Source organism: Gigantopelta aegis, chromosome 3 (assembly GCF_016097555.1).
Source record: "Gigantopelta aegis isolate Gae_Host chromosome 3, Gae_host_genome, whole genome shotgun sequence".
Taxonomy (NCBI): domain Eukaryota; kingdom Metazoa; phylum Mollusca; class Gastropoda; order Neomphalida; family Peltospiridae; genus Gigantopelta; species Gigantopelta aegis.
The window spans coordinates 33,222,021-33,240,996 of NC_054701.1; the positions used below are offsets into that span (position 1 = coordinate 33,222,021).

At 36.9% G+C, this 18,976-nt stretch overlaps 1 protein-coding gene across 1 annotated transcript in view; it reads left to right on the top strand.

Moving 5' to 3' along the window:
• Window positions 1-242: 242 nt before the first annotated feature.
• Window positions 243-18,976, top strand: part of LOC121368610 (solute carrier family 13 member 2-like) — a 32,258-nt gene continuing 13,524 nt past the window's right edge. Inside the window, exons 1-8 of the mRNA XM_041493348.1 lie at window positions 243-254; window positions 2,102-2,338; window positions 6,614-6,763; window positions 7,726-7,841; window positions 11,598-11,755; window positions 12,385-12,481; window positions 17,336-17,551; window positions 18,280-18,399. Coding sequence (XP_041349282.1) covers window positions 243-254; window positions 2,102-2,338; window positions 6,614-6,763; window positions 7,726-7,841; window positions 11,598-11,755; window positions 12,385-12,481; window positions 17,336-17,551; window positions 18,280-18,399 — 1,106 coding nt within the window. The remainder of the gene's footprint in view (window positions 255-2,101; window positions 2,339-6,613; window positions 6,764-7,725; window positions 7,842-11,597; window positions 11,756-12,384; window positions 12,482-17,335; window positions 17,552-18,279; window positions 18,400-18,976) is intronic.

An 18,976-nucleotide genomic window follows, 5' to 3' on the forward strand; every position in this document is an offset into this window, starting at 1 on the left:
CCATTGTTCCTTTTAAATTAAAAGTTTTGTTAAAAAAAGCAAACTACATGTATGTACGATTAATAAATTATAAATCCATAACGCCTAATGCACAAACAAAAAGTATTTATTATTGACACGAGTGATTGGAAAAGGTACCACATATTACCTTTTCAGTGCATGAACGATTCAACTTCATTATGGTTTCAATATAAAATAGTCCATAGAATTTGAGCCACTAACACATTTTTACACGATTCGCTATGTTGATTCAAGTATGTGTAGCCTTTCTACCAATTACCCAGAAACCATACAACATCTATTCTTTAGATGTAATAAGGTTAAGAATTTATGGGAATCAGTACAAACCTGGATACTGACTAAGACAGGAGTTAGAATCAGTTTTAATAAAAAAATATGATTATGTTTGGTATGATTAATGATGAACATTATGTCTTTTTAAACTGGCTAATTATTAACATAAAATACTACGTCTATGTTACAAAAGTTCAGAATAAAGCTATCGAAATTAACGTCGTTAAATTCATGCTTAAGAAAAAATATGAAATACAAATATTTATTATATATAAAAGTTGTAATTACGAAACATTTAACAAAGTATGGGCTCCATGGTTTAATCTTTTTAATAACAGTTTTGAGACAAGGGGGAAAAAGGCATTCATGGACAACAGTCTTTAACAATAACGGTGGTTTTTCTTCTCTTCTACAGCATTATTATGTTGCTCTATCTTTTTCTTCTGCTTCCTCTTTTCGTTCGCTTTTTTAATTTAAAATCCCATATCAGAAAAACACTTTGTCCACATGTTGCTTTAATGTGTCATGTTATTTTGTAAGATGTATACTAGTATGTATAGCATTGAACCAGGGCACCAACTCTGACACTGCTATTGCGATCTGGGGTAATAAATATTAAAAATAAAGAAGAAAAAAACAAAGAATATATAACGTGGTGATTTTTTAAATGGAAAAGACGTCAAACTTGAATGACGTCATTTTGGATAGCTTTACATAAAAATAAACTAGTGCTTAAAAGGACATACCCTAGTCTGTAAACACTAAGTCATATTGTTTTTACTATTAGAGCCGTTTTTGATAACTGAAATCACAATTTACTTAGATTTTATTGTTTAAATTATCCATTTCCGTACATTCGAAGTGTTTTGAGTCATCCTAGTGTTTTTAATATCACAAAATGCATTTCTCATATTTTTAAAAACGCACGTGCGTCTGGGAAATAACATCTATGGAGTCCAGTTTTAGTCTATGTTTAGAGGGTATTTCACCATTTCAAAGTCACAGACTCATGTTTCACTCAATTGTAACTTTATCCAAATGTGTTACAGGTTTGTAGATTAACTGAACTTAGTGTTACTTTTCGCGGGTTGAAACTAGGGTATGTCCCTTTAACATTTAAATTTATTTTCTGAACGCTGGACAGCATTCAGTGTAACCTTTTTTGTTTGATGACTATAAATACATATGTTAATTATGAAGTGTTACCCTAGACGTTTTCTTAAATGTCAATAAACCTAGTGCCGTGACCTAGATTAATTTACATCTAATTTCCAAAGTTATCAAATTTTTAAAGTATGTGATTTGAAAAATATCACATACTTTGATTGCACAGGAAATGTATATACACTGTTCAAACTAAGTAGGGGATATTCAAATATAATACAATATAACAGAGATGTATTAATATATACTGCAATGATAATTAATGGTAAAACACAAGGACTCACGTGATAAGGAATTGATATTAACAATTCTAGCCAGGTCAGGAGGAGACACAGATAGGCAACAGCGGTGGTGCTTGTCAATTTCACGTTTCCAATAATTGCACTAATAACAGATACAAAATCCAGCGGTTCGCCAAGCAAGCACGAATCCGACGTGGCATGCTCCAGATTAAACGTCCAATAACATTTTGAGGGATCCTGTCCCATTCCTCTTGGAGAGCGGCTCCTAATTCTGCCAAGTTGGTTGGATGACGTTGACGTTCTCGGAGACGTCGTCCGATGATGTCCCGCGTGTGCTCAATGGGTAAAAGGTCAGGGCTTAGGGCTGACCTCAGAAGTGTGGTGATGTTCTGTTGCTGCAGGTATGCAGTGACCAGTATACATCGGTGAGCACGGGCGTTGTCCTCCTGAAAAACAAAATGGTGTTCATCCTGACGTGCAAAAGATACAACGATCGGTGCAAGGATGTTGTAGCGGTGGTACTGCCCAGTGACCCTCCAATAAACAATATGCAGCTGGGTTCTGGCAGTCATAGTGATGCCACCTCACACCATAACAGACCCATGAGGACGAACGTTGTCGTCGATTATGGAAGTCTAGTGTGAATCTAGACTAGTCTGAAAACATTACCCGAGCCCAACGCATGTTAGCCCAATGACTACGATGTGTACACCACTGACGCCTGGCAGCAATGTGCCTCGCAGTCAAATGTGGGGTAACTTAGGGTCGACATGTGTGGATGTTACTTCTATGCAGTCTGTTACGAATAGTCTGACCAGACACTTGCGATTTGATTGGCTGATTGACCTCGATTCCTCAACATGTAAATCCTAATGACGCGGTCCTAACCAGGATATGTGGCCCTTAGCCGTCCTAAACGGGGACGATCATCCACATTTCTGGTTTGTTGATTTCGGGCCCACATTTGGCTAATGACTGATTGTGACACATTAAAGGGACATTCCCGAGTTTGCGGCAATGTTTAAGATGTTATCAATTAACAGAGACTTTTTAACGACTGTAATTGCATTTTTTTCTACATAAAATATTAGTGGCTGTATATTAAACGTATTTCTGATCGTACTAATATTTGTACTAGTTTAAATTTCATTTTATTTCCTAAAATATTTGTTCGTACGTACGAAATTATTTGAAGACGAAATCCAGTTTGGGCTTCTTGCAAATATTAAGACGTCCAGAAACACATTGAATATACAGACACTGATATTCTAAACAAGAAAATGTATTTAATATGTAAGTTTAATCGTTGAAATATTTTATTAGTCGGAAACATTTTACAATGCAGCAAACTCAGGAATGCCCCTTTAAGTCTATGGGTTACAATTCGCTGGGTGGTGTCAACTTGGAGCATGCCTTCAGCCTTGAGACGTTCCTGATGTTGGAGACGTCACATTGTTGAAACGTTACACAATGGTATAACGATTGTGACAGCAAGGTTATAATTTAGTGTTCCAGTAACAAACAAACACAACGTACGCACATACTAACATGGGCGTACATAGGATTTTGAAAAGGGGGGTTCCAAAATAGAGGATTTTGAAAAGGGGGGTTCCAAAATAGATTGCAGAGATATTGGGCATATATTTCTATGTTGAGTAAATCTAATAATGTCCGATATCAATGTCAGATATATTAAATTATAAAAAAGCGATTTCGGGGGGGGGGGGGGGGGGGGGGGGGTTCGGTCGAACCCATCGAACCCCACCCTATGTACGCCCATGTACTAAGTGTTAAATTTTAAATCGCACCCTTCGCACGTGCACCATCACGTAACGTGCTTCGCGATAAAAAAAATCGGTTTTTTTTTTTTCATGCTCTCTGAATGGGAACTGTAATGCACATCGTGCACTTATTTTGAGTTTTATATCTCATTTCATTCTATGATTATTGATATTTGAAATGGAATATCTCCTACTTATTTTGAACAGTATATATAATTATATATACATGTATATTTTTTATGTTGTTGTTTGTTGGTGGTGGATTTTTTTTAGGGGAGGTGTGTTGTGTTCACTGCTCATATAAACGTGCATATAAAAGATCCTTTTCTGCATTAGGAAAATGTAACAGGTTTCCTCTGATGACTACGAGTCAGAATTACCAAATGTCTGACATCCAATAGCCCATGATTAATTAATCAATATGTGTTGTTAATTAAACAAAACAAACTTGTTTTGATTATGCTAAACAAAAAACAAATTCTCTTTTACCTATAGACTATAAATATATGTAGATGATAAAACTTTCTGAAGGAAAGTAGGCCCCTATCAAAAAGATAGAACAAACAAATAACTTAAATATCAATCTGTATTGATGCGTTCAAATTACAAAAATCTTTGTTGTAAAATGCTGCATTTTTTAATACATTGTTTTAAAACAAACAGTGCAGGTTTTGTTTTAATGTAGCCTACCTGTAGTTAGTTATTATGATTTAACATAAAAGTGGCTTGAAGTATGAGTTAGCTCCTAATAATAATATTCAGATAAGTTACGCCCGATCCCACTATATTCTAGACAGTAAATTCCAAGCTGCCATATTGTTGCCATAAATATGTCAACTCTACGTGAGTGATATGTCGGCATATTTTTCACAGTGATTATAAATAGGCGGTTGCAGTTTACAACTTGTTCTTGGTGTACATATGGGGCGTGACGTAGCCCAGTGGTAAAGCACTCGCCTGAAGTGTGGTCAGTCCGGGATCGATCCACGTCGGTAGGTTATTTCTCGTTCCAGCTAATGCATCACGACTTGATATCGTTAAACAAAACAGACGTTTATAGGTAGCAGGATCGATCGCCCCTCTATGGATTCAGGTTTTTTCCCCATCCCAACCAGTGTCACACGGCTGGTACACCAAAGCCCGTGGTATATTGCTGTCATTTTTATGGCAAAGTGCATATAAAAGATAGCCAATCTGATTAAAATTAGCTCTACTGGTCTTACCAGTAGATCTAACAGCATTGCGTAGACTCCCATGTCCAGGTGACATTTCATCTATAAATAACAATTTAAATATGGACCAATTACACTTCGCCTTTTATAGCGTTATTCGGGAGCATACATATTACCTACTTTTTAGGAAAAATATCCGCCCGGTCCCCCCCTCCCCTAACCCTAACCTTAACCCCAACCCCAACCCCAACCCTAACCCCTAACCCCTAACCCTAACTAAAAATAATAATGGAGGGGACCGGGCGGATATTATACCACTTTTTATAAGTACTGGTGGATTCGCAGCTCCTTAAAACATGAGAAAAGGCTATATGTGCCTTAGAGTTCGAGATTTTCAGTACAAATTGTACCTGATGGCGGCCATTTTGAAATTAAAAATGGCAGCCAAAAGGAGGAGATATTAAAATGTGGTTTTACGTTAGCTGAGCAATAGAAGATCTGTGTCAAGTTTCATGCTTATATGAACGGCTAACGATTCCATTGATATTTAGGCTTCCGCCATTGGACTACTCTTCAAAAAAAGGTAGGGGAACCTGAAAAATTAATGTTAATATCAACGATTAGAGCGAACATACGTTTTGACCACAGACATCCTAGAAAAGAACGTCCAGGTCTGTTTATCAACACACCGAAACACATTCCATAGTTTGTACGTGCATCACGCAGTTGCCCCGTACACGTGCGTGGGGTATCATTCTCGATTTTGACAATTTCCAGGGAGGTCGATTAATCACTGTGATACATTATTTCTGTCAATCTTTTTTATTCTGTTGATCATACAGTTGTTATGCTTTTATTTTACTAATTTTTATTTTTTGAATTTTTTCGACGCCATATAACCGTAATTAAAATGTGTTGAGTGCGTCGTTAAATAAAACATTTCCTTCCTTTTCTTCCTGTTTGAATTTGCGATTTACTAATAAAAAAACGTCAACTTTTAAATTTCACTTCTAACCCCAATCGTCCTTCAAGATCTTTGGTGGTCATAAAACCTACTGTAATACTGAACTACCGGTTGTAATGTTTGCCCAATTAATTCACTATTATCATATAACCATTCCCCACAGCTAATATACCTTACAATTTTGGCAATTGTAAATTCTTATTAGAGTTCCCCTACTTTTTTTACGCATTGCTTTTGTTGTTCCGCATATTCATTTTTTTGTTTAAAAAATAATGACTAATATATAACAGAAACACGTTAATTAGCAGCCATTTTGAATTGTGACATCACCTGGCTAATAGAGGTCACTGCCAGGTTAGGTCATATATCAACTTTTACTCTACACATGGTGGCGTAACCGCATACAAAGTGGCATGTTAGTATCTCATTTTGCACTATTATATCCTAACTCTACTACACTAAATACCGAACCTGAAATGTCAATAACGCTCAGCTCTAAACAATTATGTCGTAAACAGTCTTGTCAAAATGGGCACAGTGCATTGCTAATTTAAATAACCGCCTATTGGATTCAAGTCGAATTATTTAAAAAATAAATTACAGAAAACTAAATATTCGCGTTTCTTTCTTGCTCAGTATATTTTAAGCAAGAAGCTAACTTCTACTAACGCTTTTAGACTGGATGTGGCGTGTGCGTGCTTTCGGGCTAAAACACATTAAAATACATTAGTTTCAATGGTAGCCTCTAGACAGGATGCGCGCGATGCGTGTATCTTCAAAACGCACGAGGCCAGCCGCAATAGAACAATCGTATAGTGCATATGCCCCAAAATGCAAACCGCAAACGCATCAGAGGCATCAGTCGGATCGCACGGAGTAGATGCGCCTTTAGACAGCAATGCCATTATCTGTTTTATCGGGGCCAAATACCTTTTAATAAAGAAATAATGAACTGTATGTTGATGATCATTAGTTGGTATCTTTACATTCATTCAGGAATCGCGATGTGCTTACGGCCTTTTGTTGATGTCGGTATACTGGATCACAGAGGCACTGCCACTGGCAGTTACCGCCATGTTACCGATATTGGTGTTTCCCGTACTTGGTGTGGCACCTTCAAAGGCCTTGTCGAAGCATTACATGAAGGTAAGGTACAGAATGGCGCAAATTGTGTTTGAATGCGATCTAGATTTCAAATCAAATTTAAGTGATGTCAGATCCTAATTTTTAAACACTATGGCGTATTTGTCACTATTAGAACCGTTTTTTTAATGATTGAAATAAGTCATTACGAATATTGTTTTGTTTAGATTATCCATTTTCGTACATCAGAAGTGTTTCAGATCATCCTGGTGTTTCTAATACCACAACATGCATTTCTCATATATATATATATATATATATATATATATATATATACCGGCCTCGGTGGCGTCGTGGCAGGCCATCGGTCTACAGGCTGGTAGGTACTGGGTTCGGATCCCAGTCGAGGCATGGGATTTTTAATCGAGATACCGACTCCAAACCCTGAGTGAGTGCTCCGCAAGGCTCAATGGGTAGGTGTAAACCACTTGCACCGACCAGTGATCCATAACTGGTTCAACAAAGGCCATAGTTTGTGCTATCCTGCCTGTGGGAAGCGCAAATAAAAGATCCCTTGCTGCCTGTCGTAAAAAAGAGTAGCCTATGTGGCGACAGCGGGTTTCCTCTAAAAACAGTATCAGAATGACCATATGTTTGACGTCCAATAGCCGATGATAAGATTAAAAATCAATGTGCTCTAGTGGCGTCGTTAAATAAAACAAACTTTACTTTTCTCATATATATATTTTTTTAAAACGCACGGAACTCTTGAGAACAAAAAGAAGTTGAGAAGCTATTCTAAATGGTAATATTAATAAAATATACTCCAGATTGCAGCTTTATACGATTCATAACTGAAATTCTTGATATCAAAAACTGATTTTTATTTCTTGATATTAAGAAGTTAATTATTCATAATTACAAAACATGCATTTCATTAAATATCTTGGTATCAAAATATATCCATTAACGATGTCCCACAAAACATGTCATTGTTTTATTTTTTTGTTTTATTTTAATTTTAGGATATACACTTCTTATTGATTGGAGGACTAATCGTAGCTATTGCCATTGAAAAATGTAATATACACAAACGATTTGCCCTTAGGCTCCTGATGCTTTTTGGAGTGAGCCCTAAAAGGTAGGAACACTCACTGGGTATAATTACCTAGTGTTGACCCCATCTACACCAACACGGGCAGTCCTTTGTACTTCCAAGCGCGTGTGCAGGGAGATGGTTTTTGGGGTGGAAACCCCTTCCTGCTCAAGCAAATTTTGTTTTTGTATACATTTTCCAGGGGAGCATGTTTCGACCCCCGTACAAACTACGCTCGCATGTTCAGAAGGGCGATCGCCCGCTACACTGTTTTTGTGCCAAATCAAATTGTTCCCGCTCCTGTATATCTGTAGTTTTAAGAGGAATAAAATATATATATACATATACATATACATATACATATACATATATACATATATATATACTGACGAAAAAAACCCCGCTTTTTTATTCGGTGGTAAATATTTCAAATGTTTGATTGATTATTTCATTGTTTGGATTTTTAGGTTATGTAATGTTTTATTTAACGATGCCACTAGAGCACATTAATTTTTTTATCTTATCATCGGCTATTGGACGTCAAACATATGGTCATTCTGACACCGTTTTTTAGAGGAAACCCGCAGCAAGGGATCTTTTATTTGCGCTTTCCACAGGCAGGATAGCACAAACCATAGCCTTTGTTGAACCAGTTATAGATCACTGGTCGTTGCAGGTGGTTTACACCTACCCATTGAGCCTTGCGGAGCACTCACTCGGTGTTTGGAGTCGGTATCTGGATTAAAAATCCCATGCCTCGACTGGGATCCGAACCCAGTACCTACCAGCCAGTAGACCGATGGCCTAACCACGACGCCACCGAGGCCAGTTTTAGGTTATGTCTTCATTACTGAAAACGTTTTGACAAGTTTGATCACAGACGGCGTTTGCAAGGATAACGTTGATATGTGGGTACCATGCGCCATTCCCTCATCCAATTCAATAGCATGCTCTAACTCTCATTACCATTGACCCAATCAGATTGTTTATGGTCCTTTGTGGGATGTTATTCTACTCATGAAGAAGGGCCTGCGTGAGCTGAACGACGTTGTTTATGACGCCAACGCTCTTCCTGACAACGCTCCTAGGACGGTCATCCAATCTTCCTGTGGCTCTGAGACGCCAGTTGAAGCCCAACCAAACGAACTATGGTTGACTCTTGTACCCCAAATTGTTGGGCGACGCGACGTTGCGATTGCCCCTGCATAATTAGAGTAATAGCCCTACCACTATCAACTTGTAACATTCGCGGCATTTTGCTTTCCAATCGTGTTGAATTGAAATGAAGTGCACTCGATGTGTACTGTTCAAAACTTCGATTTGGTATGGTGTTCAAGTCCATAGCACGTGGCAGTGGCCCGGATGTACGCTTTCTTGAAAAATAGGTAAAAAGTATGTAGTTTCGCACGTGCTCACTGTTGTCCAAATTTTAACCAAAGAAACTTTAGACAGTACAATGATGTAGCTATGTGTCATATGTTACTACATTTGATATATGGATAAAAGTTATATTACCAAAACTGAATTACTGAACAAAATAAGAAACTTCCGCTAACTTTGCTTGAACATAACTTGATGAAAACAAACCGGGGGAATAATTGTTATATATGCGTTTAAAGAGTGTTCCATGATGCATCGTGTGGTGCAAAAATCATGGCCATAGGTTAACAGAAACTGGGAGAAATTTTGACCAAGTGTGGTAGGGGTTAAAAAAAAACCCACCCACTTAATAACGGGTATGACCACCTCTTGAATTGACCACTGCAGTGCATCGCAGGCGCATAGAATTGACTGAAGTGTTGAATTCTGTCTGTGGAATATTGTTCCATTCCTGAATGAGCGCTTGACGAAGTTCGTTGACTTTAGCGGGTGGGTTGGGACGACGCCTCAATCGTCTGTCCAGACTATCCCAGACATGCTCGATGGGGTTGAGATCAGAACTTTTAGCGGGCCAGTCATCAATGAAATCAATGTTATTTGTCCTAAGAAAATTGACAGTGTCTCTAGCTGTATGAGAGGTGGCATTATCATGCTGAAAAATCGAGATGTTGGCGTTGTTATGGAACAGAGGAATGACGTGATGAGCGAGAATGGCATCGCGGTAACGTTGAGCATTTAAATTGCCATTAATGATGACTAGTGGTGAACGATAACCATGGGCAGTGGATGCGCAGACCATGACAGAACCACCACCCCGAAACGATCTCGTTCAAGAACACAACAGTCAGCATAGCGTTCATTTCTCCTACGGTAGACGCGCACCCTGCCATCACCACATTGTAAAGAAAATCTGGATTCATCCGAAAAAAAGAACGGTATTCCAGCGTCGCCGTATCCAATTAAGACGATTTAGACGATGACGTTGCGTTAAAACGCATCCGACGTAAGGACGTCGTGCATGTAAACCGTTCTCCCGCAGATGATTACGAACAGTTTGCCCACTGATTCGGTTATTATGAAGCCCAGGTGTGTTAGCAGCAGTAGCAGTGGCAGTTTGGAATCGATTGCGCAAATGATATAGCGGTCTTGACCACGCATTGTAACACGCGGACGTCCACGACGTGGCAAGTCGTTGGTGCTTCCTGTCGTTCGAAATCTTACGCGAAGATTTCGTATCGCTCGACTAGAACTCCCAACATGCCTTGCAACGTCTTCTGTCGACATGCCAGCATCAAGCATGCCAATCGCCCGTTCGCGTAAATAATTGGGTATTCTTGGCATACTAAAAATGCTACAATGTAAAAAACGTATTTTTTTTTTACAAATTTTGAAGCGTTTTCGTTCACTTGACAACAATGTCAGTGAGACAAGTAAAACAAACTGACCGAATACTACATGGGACATGTCGAACCACGCATGCACGTGCAAATTGAATTTCACGTTGTCGACGATTAACAGTGCAAAAATAATCGATAAAATTCATGAATCCTGATAATACAGCTCACGGCTAATACTACCTATATAATTTCATTACACAATGAATTCTTTAACACAACAAATACTATATGTATAAATCGGAAGTTTCTTTTTTTGTTCAGTATATATATATATATATATATATATATATATATATATATATATATATACTATCTATCTATCTATCTATCTATCTATCTATCTATCTATCTATCTATCTATCTATCTATATATATATATAAAATAGTTGTGCTTCCGATTACCTGACCGTCCCTACAAAAAGTCTAAATTGATATCAGCAAAAAGCGGATCTTTTTGTTTAACGTTTATACAATATTCAGTTGAGAATTAAATTGATTTCTGTTTCTCTCTGTTGCTCTCTTCTTGATACATATATCTTAATACAAAATATTTCAATATTAAAAAAAGAAGTTTATACAATGCTTACTTAACCTAAATAATTTGTCTTAAAAAAGAAGAAAGAAAAAAAGAAGAAAACATTTCAGCCTACCTACCTATCCTAATTTTTCTGGCTGATGTAATCGGCGGAACCACACATATTATTCTTTCTTTCTTTAACTTAGTTTCGTGCTTATATCCAATTAAGGTTCAAGCACGCTGTCCTGGGCACACACTTCGGCTATTGGGGCTGTCTGTCCAGGAAAGTGGGTTAGCTGTTAGTTGTTAGTGGATAGTGAGAGAGAAGACGGTGTAGTGGTCTTACACCTACCCGTTGAGTCGTTAAACCTCGCTGTGGGTGGGACCGGTACCGGGTTGCGAGCCCTGTACATACCAGCCTTATGTCAGATGGCTTAACCACGAAACCACCAAGACCGGTATATAGTATTCTGTTTGGCCTCAGCGGTTTTAAATTTTGTCGTTTAGATTTCTGTTCGCCTTCGTGCTAGGGACGGCATTTATGTCCATGTGGATCAGCAACACTGCGGCTACCACCATGATGCTCCCGATAGCGAGGAGCTTGTTGGATCGACTCTTCACGATAGAACGACACGTGAAAAGCACACAGAATAACGAAAGTGAAGGTATAAGGTATAACAGTTTGGTCTTCGTTTTATGGCGCTCGTGTGAGTGTGGCTAATCACATTTACCCCCTTTACAAATTCTGGTTGGTTGTAGACAGGGATAATAGCTAGTGATTAGTTATTCAGTCTGGTCCAGTAATGTTAAAGGAAACGTGGGGTTTTAGAGGGGTGTTTTTGGTGTTTTGTTTTACATTGCCCTTTAATAATAAAAGGGCAGATTCTTTCTGAAATTAAAAAACAGAAAGAACTTCTACCGACCCCTGAACAACAACAACCACAAAAACAACAACGACAGCAACAACAAAATCCCCTCCACACACACAGAACACTCACCCAACAATGAGTCTTAGGAATTGCACATGAGGCATAACAGTAAATCCACAAGTAATTCAATCCACAAAACGTTTCTCCGTTTGACTAATAACTAATTATTATTATTATTATTATTATTATTTATACATACTGCTACCTTGGGACATTTTGTTGCCTTACGAACTACGGAATTGCCCTTATCTGTTTTTATTAAACGAGTGATGACATTGTATAAATATCGACTGTACTCTGTATATGACAAAGTCACAAAGATACGACTTTGGAGATAATAACTGTTTTGTTGCTTTGATTATCAGCACTCGTGATGCAAACGAGCCCTACCAACGACGTGTCTCCTCTTGACAATAAAAGGAATTCTGGTGCCACAGATATTGAACTTCAAGCAGACGTCAGGTATTATGTTACTGCCCTCTCAATATCTCCTTAGTCCAAGACTTGCTGTCATAGATCGATGTCCGTTACGTCAGTATTTCGAGGTATTAATTGCCTACGTGATGCAACACCCCCCCCCCCCCCAAAAAAAAAAAAAAAAAAAAAAATAAAAAAAATGAGGCAGCTGGGGTAGAACCGCTAACAGTGAAACTAAAGCCAGGATATTTGATATATTGTCAAAGGTAACGGAGGATGGCAGCAACGGGGAGGTAGCAGTTTTAAATCGCTTTTAAATATCCGATCGCAAATGTTTAAAATGTGCGTGCGATAGCAGTCCTATAGTATATTACGGGCTCTCAAAGGCTGGAGACGAAAATAGGTCACTGATGTAATTATGTTACAGGACGATACATATACATTTATGTCTGTAATAAAGTTAGCACACCTCGGAAACTTGGGTACTTTTGATATGTTATTACTATAGATATTCTGCAGCTATCCTGAAAAATTCAGCGCTAGACTATTTATTTCCGGGTTCAACACTAATTTTGACCTAATGTTCCTGGACTAAATGGATGAATTCTAAGACGTCATTACAATATTATGAATTTGTATGTAACGGCAACTGTGTGGGCATGTGGCACTGGGACCAGCACATGAACATATGGCTTAAAGTTGGCATTATCAAGTTGGCAAGTTAAAGCTGGCATTATCAAGTTGGCAAGTTAAAGCTGGCATTATCAGAGTCTTTGTCATGTTTATTGTTACATCGAGGGGTTAGTGCCAGAACCACTTATCTCCTTTCCACTTCAATCTGAGAAAACTGCACTAAAAACTTTGGAATGCACTTAAAAATCGAAAACTTAACTTTTGCTAAATATTTTGCTTTTAGATGCTAGCAATTATTTGTTTTAGTATAAACCTTAAAAGTTTTGTCTGCTAATAATAATAAATCATGATGTAATTAGATGAAGAACTATTTAATTTATTCTGGTTTCTGGAACTTGAACACAAACAGCTCCAACCAGCATGCCAGAGCAAGCTATTTTATAAACAGTTTTTCTTACAGTCCAGCATATGTGACAAATTGTGTGAATCTCAAGTCAAGAATAATGTTATCTTGCAGTGAGTCCACGTGGCATACAGTAAACGTTTAATTTCGCAGCAGCTCTGAGACACCTAATTGGGTCTGTATTGTTAATACTTTGAAAATGTACTGGCGGCAGGAAGTAATTGTAAACAATAACAAATTATCTTTGGATGGCAGACACTGGAAAGGGTCATGGGTGTTTCCAGCTGTGTGCACAGTAACCTTATCCTACACTCAGATGGTAAATTGTACTCCCTGGTATTGTAGCAGGTTGCTAGAAGCTCTTAACAACATTAGAAAAACAATTTGTCAAACAAAGCAAAGCAAAGCCTTAAAACCAGTTATAACAGATATATTTGTTATACTAATTATTACATGAAAAATAAGATATCATACCAGTTATAACAGATATATTTATTACACTAATTAAACACGAAATATAAGCTATCAGAGTAAACTGCACCACCTGTAGTGTTGAGCTACTGACTGAATTAATAATCAACCGTTAAGATAAGTTAATACGTTTAATGGTTTTTAATACACAGTAATTTAACGAAACAAAATGAATACAGGCCCAGTAACTATATTCGGCATTTTTCTTTAAAAGTTTTCACTCGTTCTAAAGTGTCTACGTTTTGACATGTTCTAAAACAAAATTATGTTCTTCAACTTAATGATTTAAACAGCAATTTAGAGAGAATAAAATGACAAATATATTTACAATCAACGTGTAATGATTCCTAGCAGAATGCGCATTTTCGTAGGTTTTACAAAAATGCACAAAAATCTCATCGTGTGTAAGATGTTTGCATGCAACATGGGTCAGATGTTACTAAAACAATGTTTAGAAGTTATATGTGATTAAAACTTACTAAAATAATATGACATTAGCAAGTAATTACCACAATTCTACTGTCCATGCAAGTAATACTACTAAAGGTACCTGTGTTGAAACCAAAATCTATTGATTGATATACTTTAAATTGCACATATATACACTGGCGTATCCGGGTAGCCAGGGATTGGGCACAAGAGGACCTCTTTTTTCACAATACCAACTTTTATAATGCATCTCACCCCGTAAAATGTGTAAAAGCAGTGCCCTCTATTTCCACTCCACCCCCAATAAACAATCCCGGCTACCCTAATATGTATATGTATATGTATATATATATGGCTAGTGAATTGTTAAAATCACCTATTCCATGTTCCATGTTTTTTTAAATCCTCAAACTCTAGGCGTTTGGTGCTTGTGGATAGTTGTGTATCAAGTTTTAACTGTTATTTTTTCCCCCTAAGAATTCAATATGACGCAGGTGGGAAGGTGTGTGTGTTCCGTGATCGTGACTATGTGGATCTACAAAACAAAGCTGGCTATGACACATCACAACTCGAAACGAATCCGGCAAGCGATATCTTGAAATCTGAGCTGGATTATTATTACATCCTAAGCCCGTGTCTTTCCGCAACACGTTAATTTTCAATCCAGACCCTGGCAACCTGATCTCTGTGAGGTATTTCGACACTTGGTCTGTAAAATACAAAAGGAAAATTGTTTCCCGGCATAGTGGCTGCTCCAACAAAACAGTGACAATGTATCATTTATATGCATTTCCCCCATCGACCAGGTGTAAACCATATCTAAATACAGTTTAATGCATTCGTCATCAGCACTGATCTGGTGCGTGATTAAGTATAATGTTTGTCTAATGCGCTCGTATAATGATATACATGTACACACACATTTTATTTAAACACACTTTAGCAGTAACCACTTTGTTATAATGACCAGAGATATCTCATCATTGGAACGTCTGAAATGCTACAATTATTCCAGTTAATGTAGTAATATCTAGATATTTTAGCACAGAAAAATGAATGTGCATACATTCATTCATATTTTCTGTGCTAAAATATCTAGATATTACTACATTAACTGGAATAATTGTTAATTTAGCACAGAAAATATGAATGTGCATACATTTCAACTACTACAATGAACAATATTTATTATTAGTATGCATATTTATTTTATGCCATTTATATAAAGGGGGTCGCTTCTTCTAACCAATTAGTTATAATATGAACTACCATGAACGGACTCCGATTTAAAGAAAAATACTTGACCTGTATCTACTAATTCATGTTCAACTATATGTCAAATATTATATAATGTCTATAAAATATACAATGACTACAAAAGTTACAATCCTGTGATGATGCCTTTGAAATAATATAAAATAATTTCCGTCTATGCTAAGTAAATACAAATATTTTATTGCGTATGGTCATAAAACATTTATCATCTTTGGGCCGGCATCCTTTTTACAATAAACAATTGCCAGGCATTTTCATTTTAAATTGCAACTTAAATTTAAACTAAGGTTGTTGCATATGGGAGCCATGTTTAAAAAAAGAAAGAAAGGAATTTTATATTTAATGACACACTCAACACAACTACAGGTATGTGGTGTCAGACATGTGGTTAATGACCACAAATATATTTTAGAGAGGAAACTATGGGCAACTATTTTTTTTATTAGCACCAAGGGATCTTTAATATATGCATCATTCCACAGACAGGATAGTACATATCATGGTATGTAACACCAGTTGTGAAGCACTCGCTAGAACGAGAAATAGTCCAATGATTACACTAACAGGGATCGATCCTAGACTGACCGTACACCAGGCCAGCACTTTACTACTGGGCTACGTCCTGCCCCCGGCAAATTAATTTAATTATATTATTTGTTTCCTCTAATACAGATAGTAACTATTCAGACTAAAATAAGGGAAAACAACTTTCCTGTTTAACTAGGTTCTCTGTCTCTTTTGAGTTAATATTTTCTTAACTGCGTGTTTCTTCTGTAGAACTAAATGAACTCTGCACTCACTTCTTATTAAACTATTTACATAACCGACATTTATTTAGCAACTAGTTAACAACACACATTTTACCACATTCCAGATGTCTAAGAACTAAACACTTCATGCCCCCCCCCCCCCCCCCCCCCCCATCATTGTCTGCAGTCCATCTCAGATTATCACAAACGGACCGGTGATACTACAAAATTCTAGAGAGACAGAATAAGGTAGTGCTAAAAACATGGTTTTTGCCTTTTGTGGATATGGACATAAAAGATAATTGGTTTGGGTTCTGTTCTATAAAAACATAAATAAATGATTGGTTTGAATGAGACATTGTGAAATTATAGTACACCTGCCCATGATGCTGACAAGGTCATTAACTCATTTTTGTATAATTCACCATATAATGGGTTCTGGCACTAACCCCTCGACATATTATAAAAAAATATTATATTTAGAATGTCTATGTCCATAAATAATTGTGTTTTTAGTCGTAATGTTTGTAACAACAGCCAAATTGGATTTAACTCCGAATAATTTCGTACGTACGACATTTGTTTTTGTTTATTATTTTTTTAAAAGAAGTGTGTTACCACAATCATTCAGAAACACACTGGGTATACAGACATTGACATTATAATCTGTATGTAAGCTATCATTCTAGTTTTTTTAATACATCGCATCTATTAGGCAAATGGGAAAAAACGCTCACAAAATAGTTCTTTTTGTCTACAATCTTATTCAAAAATCTTCTCCAATATGTCCTTTGCCTGTTGAAATTAGAACGAAATATTTATTATATATATATATATATATATATATATATATATATAGATCTATATATATATATCTATATAGATATATCTATCTATCTATATCTATCTATCTATCTATATCTATATCTATATATATAGCTACTCTTGTGATGATGTTACCACGACCACCAAAAGTAAAAGTGACGAAGAATCTACAAGACTTGATACTCCAGCGGACTTTTCCAAACTGGATGAACGATCAAAGAAATTAGCCAAGGCGTTATCGTTGTGCATTTGCTACGGAGCTAACTGTGGTGGCATTGCGACTTTAACGGGGACGCCAACAAATCTAATCACCAAAGCATACGCAGACAAGTGAGTATTCGAACAGATTCAGCGTGGGAATGGCAGTCCTTATTGAATCGTGCAGGGAGGATGTTTTTGTTTTTGTTTAACGATTAATAAATATATTTTAAAACGAATAATGTTAAATCGACACAGGCCAGTTTTTGGCAAGCGAGTCTCTTAATTCCATGGAATTCCTGTTAATTATTGTGTGTAGTAGTGATTGTATTAGTATTAATTTACGAAATAATCCAAGACGTAGTACATGTACTTTTATTACTATTATAAAGTTGGCAAATATATGGCACATGTCAGTTAACTGTTTCATTGGGTTCAAACGAGATAGAGAGGACAGCAGACATAAACAAATAATTAAAGAGTGATCGATATATATACATACAATGTAACATACATACATACAAACATACAGTGAGAAACAGAGATAAAATGAGGACAAACCCACACACACACAGAGAGAGAGAGAGAGAGAGAGAGAGAGAGAGAGAGAGAGAGAGAGAGAGAGAGAGAGAGAGAGAGAGAGAGAGAGATACAAAAAGAAACAAGAGGACGGAGACACACACACACACACACACACGCACGCACGCACGCACGCACGCACACTGGCACTGTGATTATCATTGCGTGCATGGTGGGATTGCTAATTGGTTTATCTCTGTTCATATTTTGTACACAAAACGTGCTTTGAAAAATGAAAACAAATCATCCATCTGCCTTTCATTAATCCGCTTTCTTCCCAGTCTAGTAGATGGAAATTCTGGGCTTACATTCCTGTCCTGGATGGTGTTTTGCTTTCCGGTGTCTGTTGTCGCTTTGGTATTCGTGTGGCTTTGGTTGCAGCTCGTTTATCTGGGACCCAGGTATATGAAGTTAATGATTATACTTTTCCTTTTATTGCAAAATAAATTTTCGTCATATTATTCTCTGTCCCATTTGTTTCTGTTTAATTATATTCCTCGCCTTGATGGCCAACGGTCTTACGTATATATGTGGTATTGTCTTGCATCAGATGTAAAACTAATAACATGCTATTATTATACTGTATCAAAAATCAAAATTCAAAAGGTTTCAAGTTGAGATTTAGATCCATTCCATAATAATGTTTTCTTTAACGAATAACTAACATCACCAGTTGTAGATAGGAATGTAAAGGATCCATTTTGGTTCGCGATCATTCGTTACTTTTTTTTAAAAGAATATCCGCTATGTGAGGAGAGATAACATTTATTAAAATCCCCATAATAAAATAATGCTATATGTGAAATGTTATGGGCAACGATAGAAATATTAGATCTATTCCAGCGCTCGTGATATACATTACCTAACGTATATGTTTATGAATATCATGGTTTATTCTTCCCTCTGTTCTTTTCCATACACAAAGCTTTCATTTGTTTCCTTATCAAGTACCCTATTCCATTTAACTCGTGTTTTCCT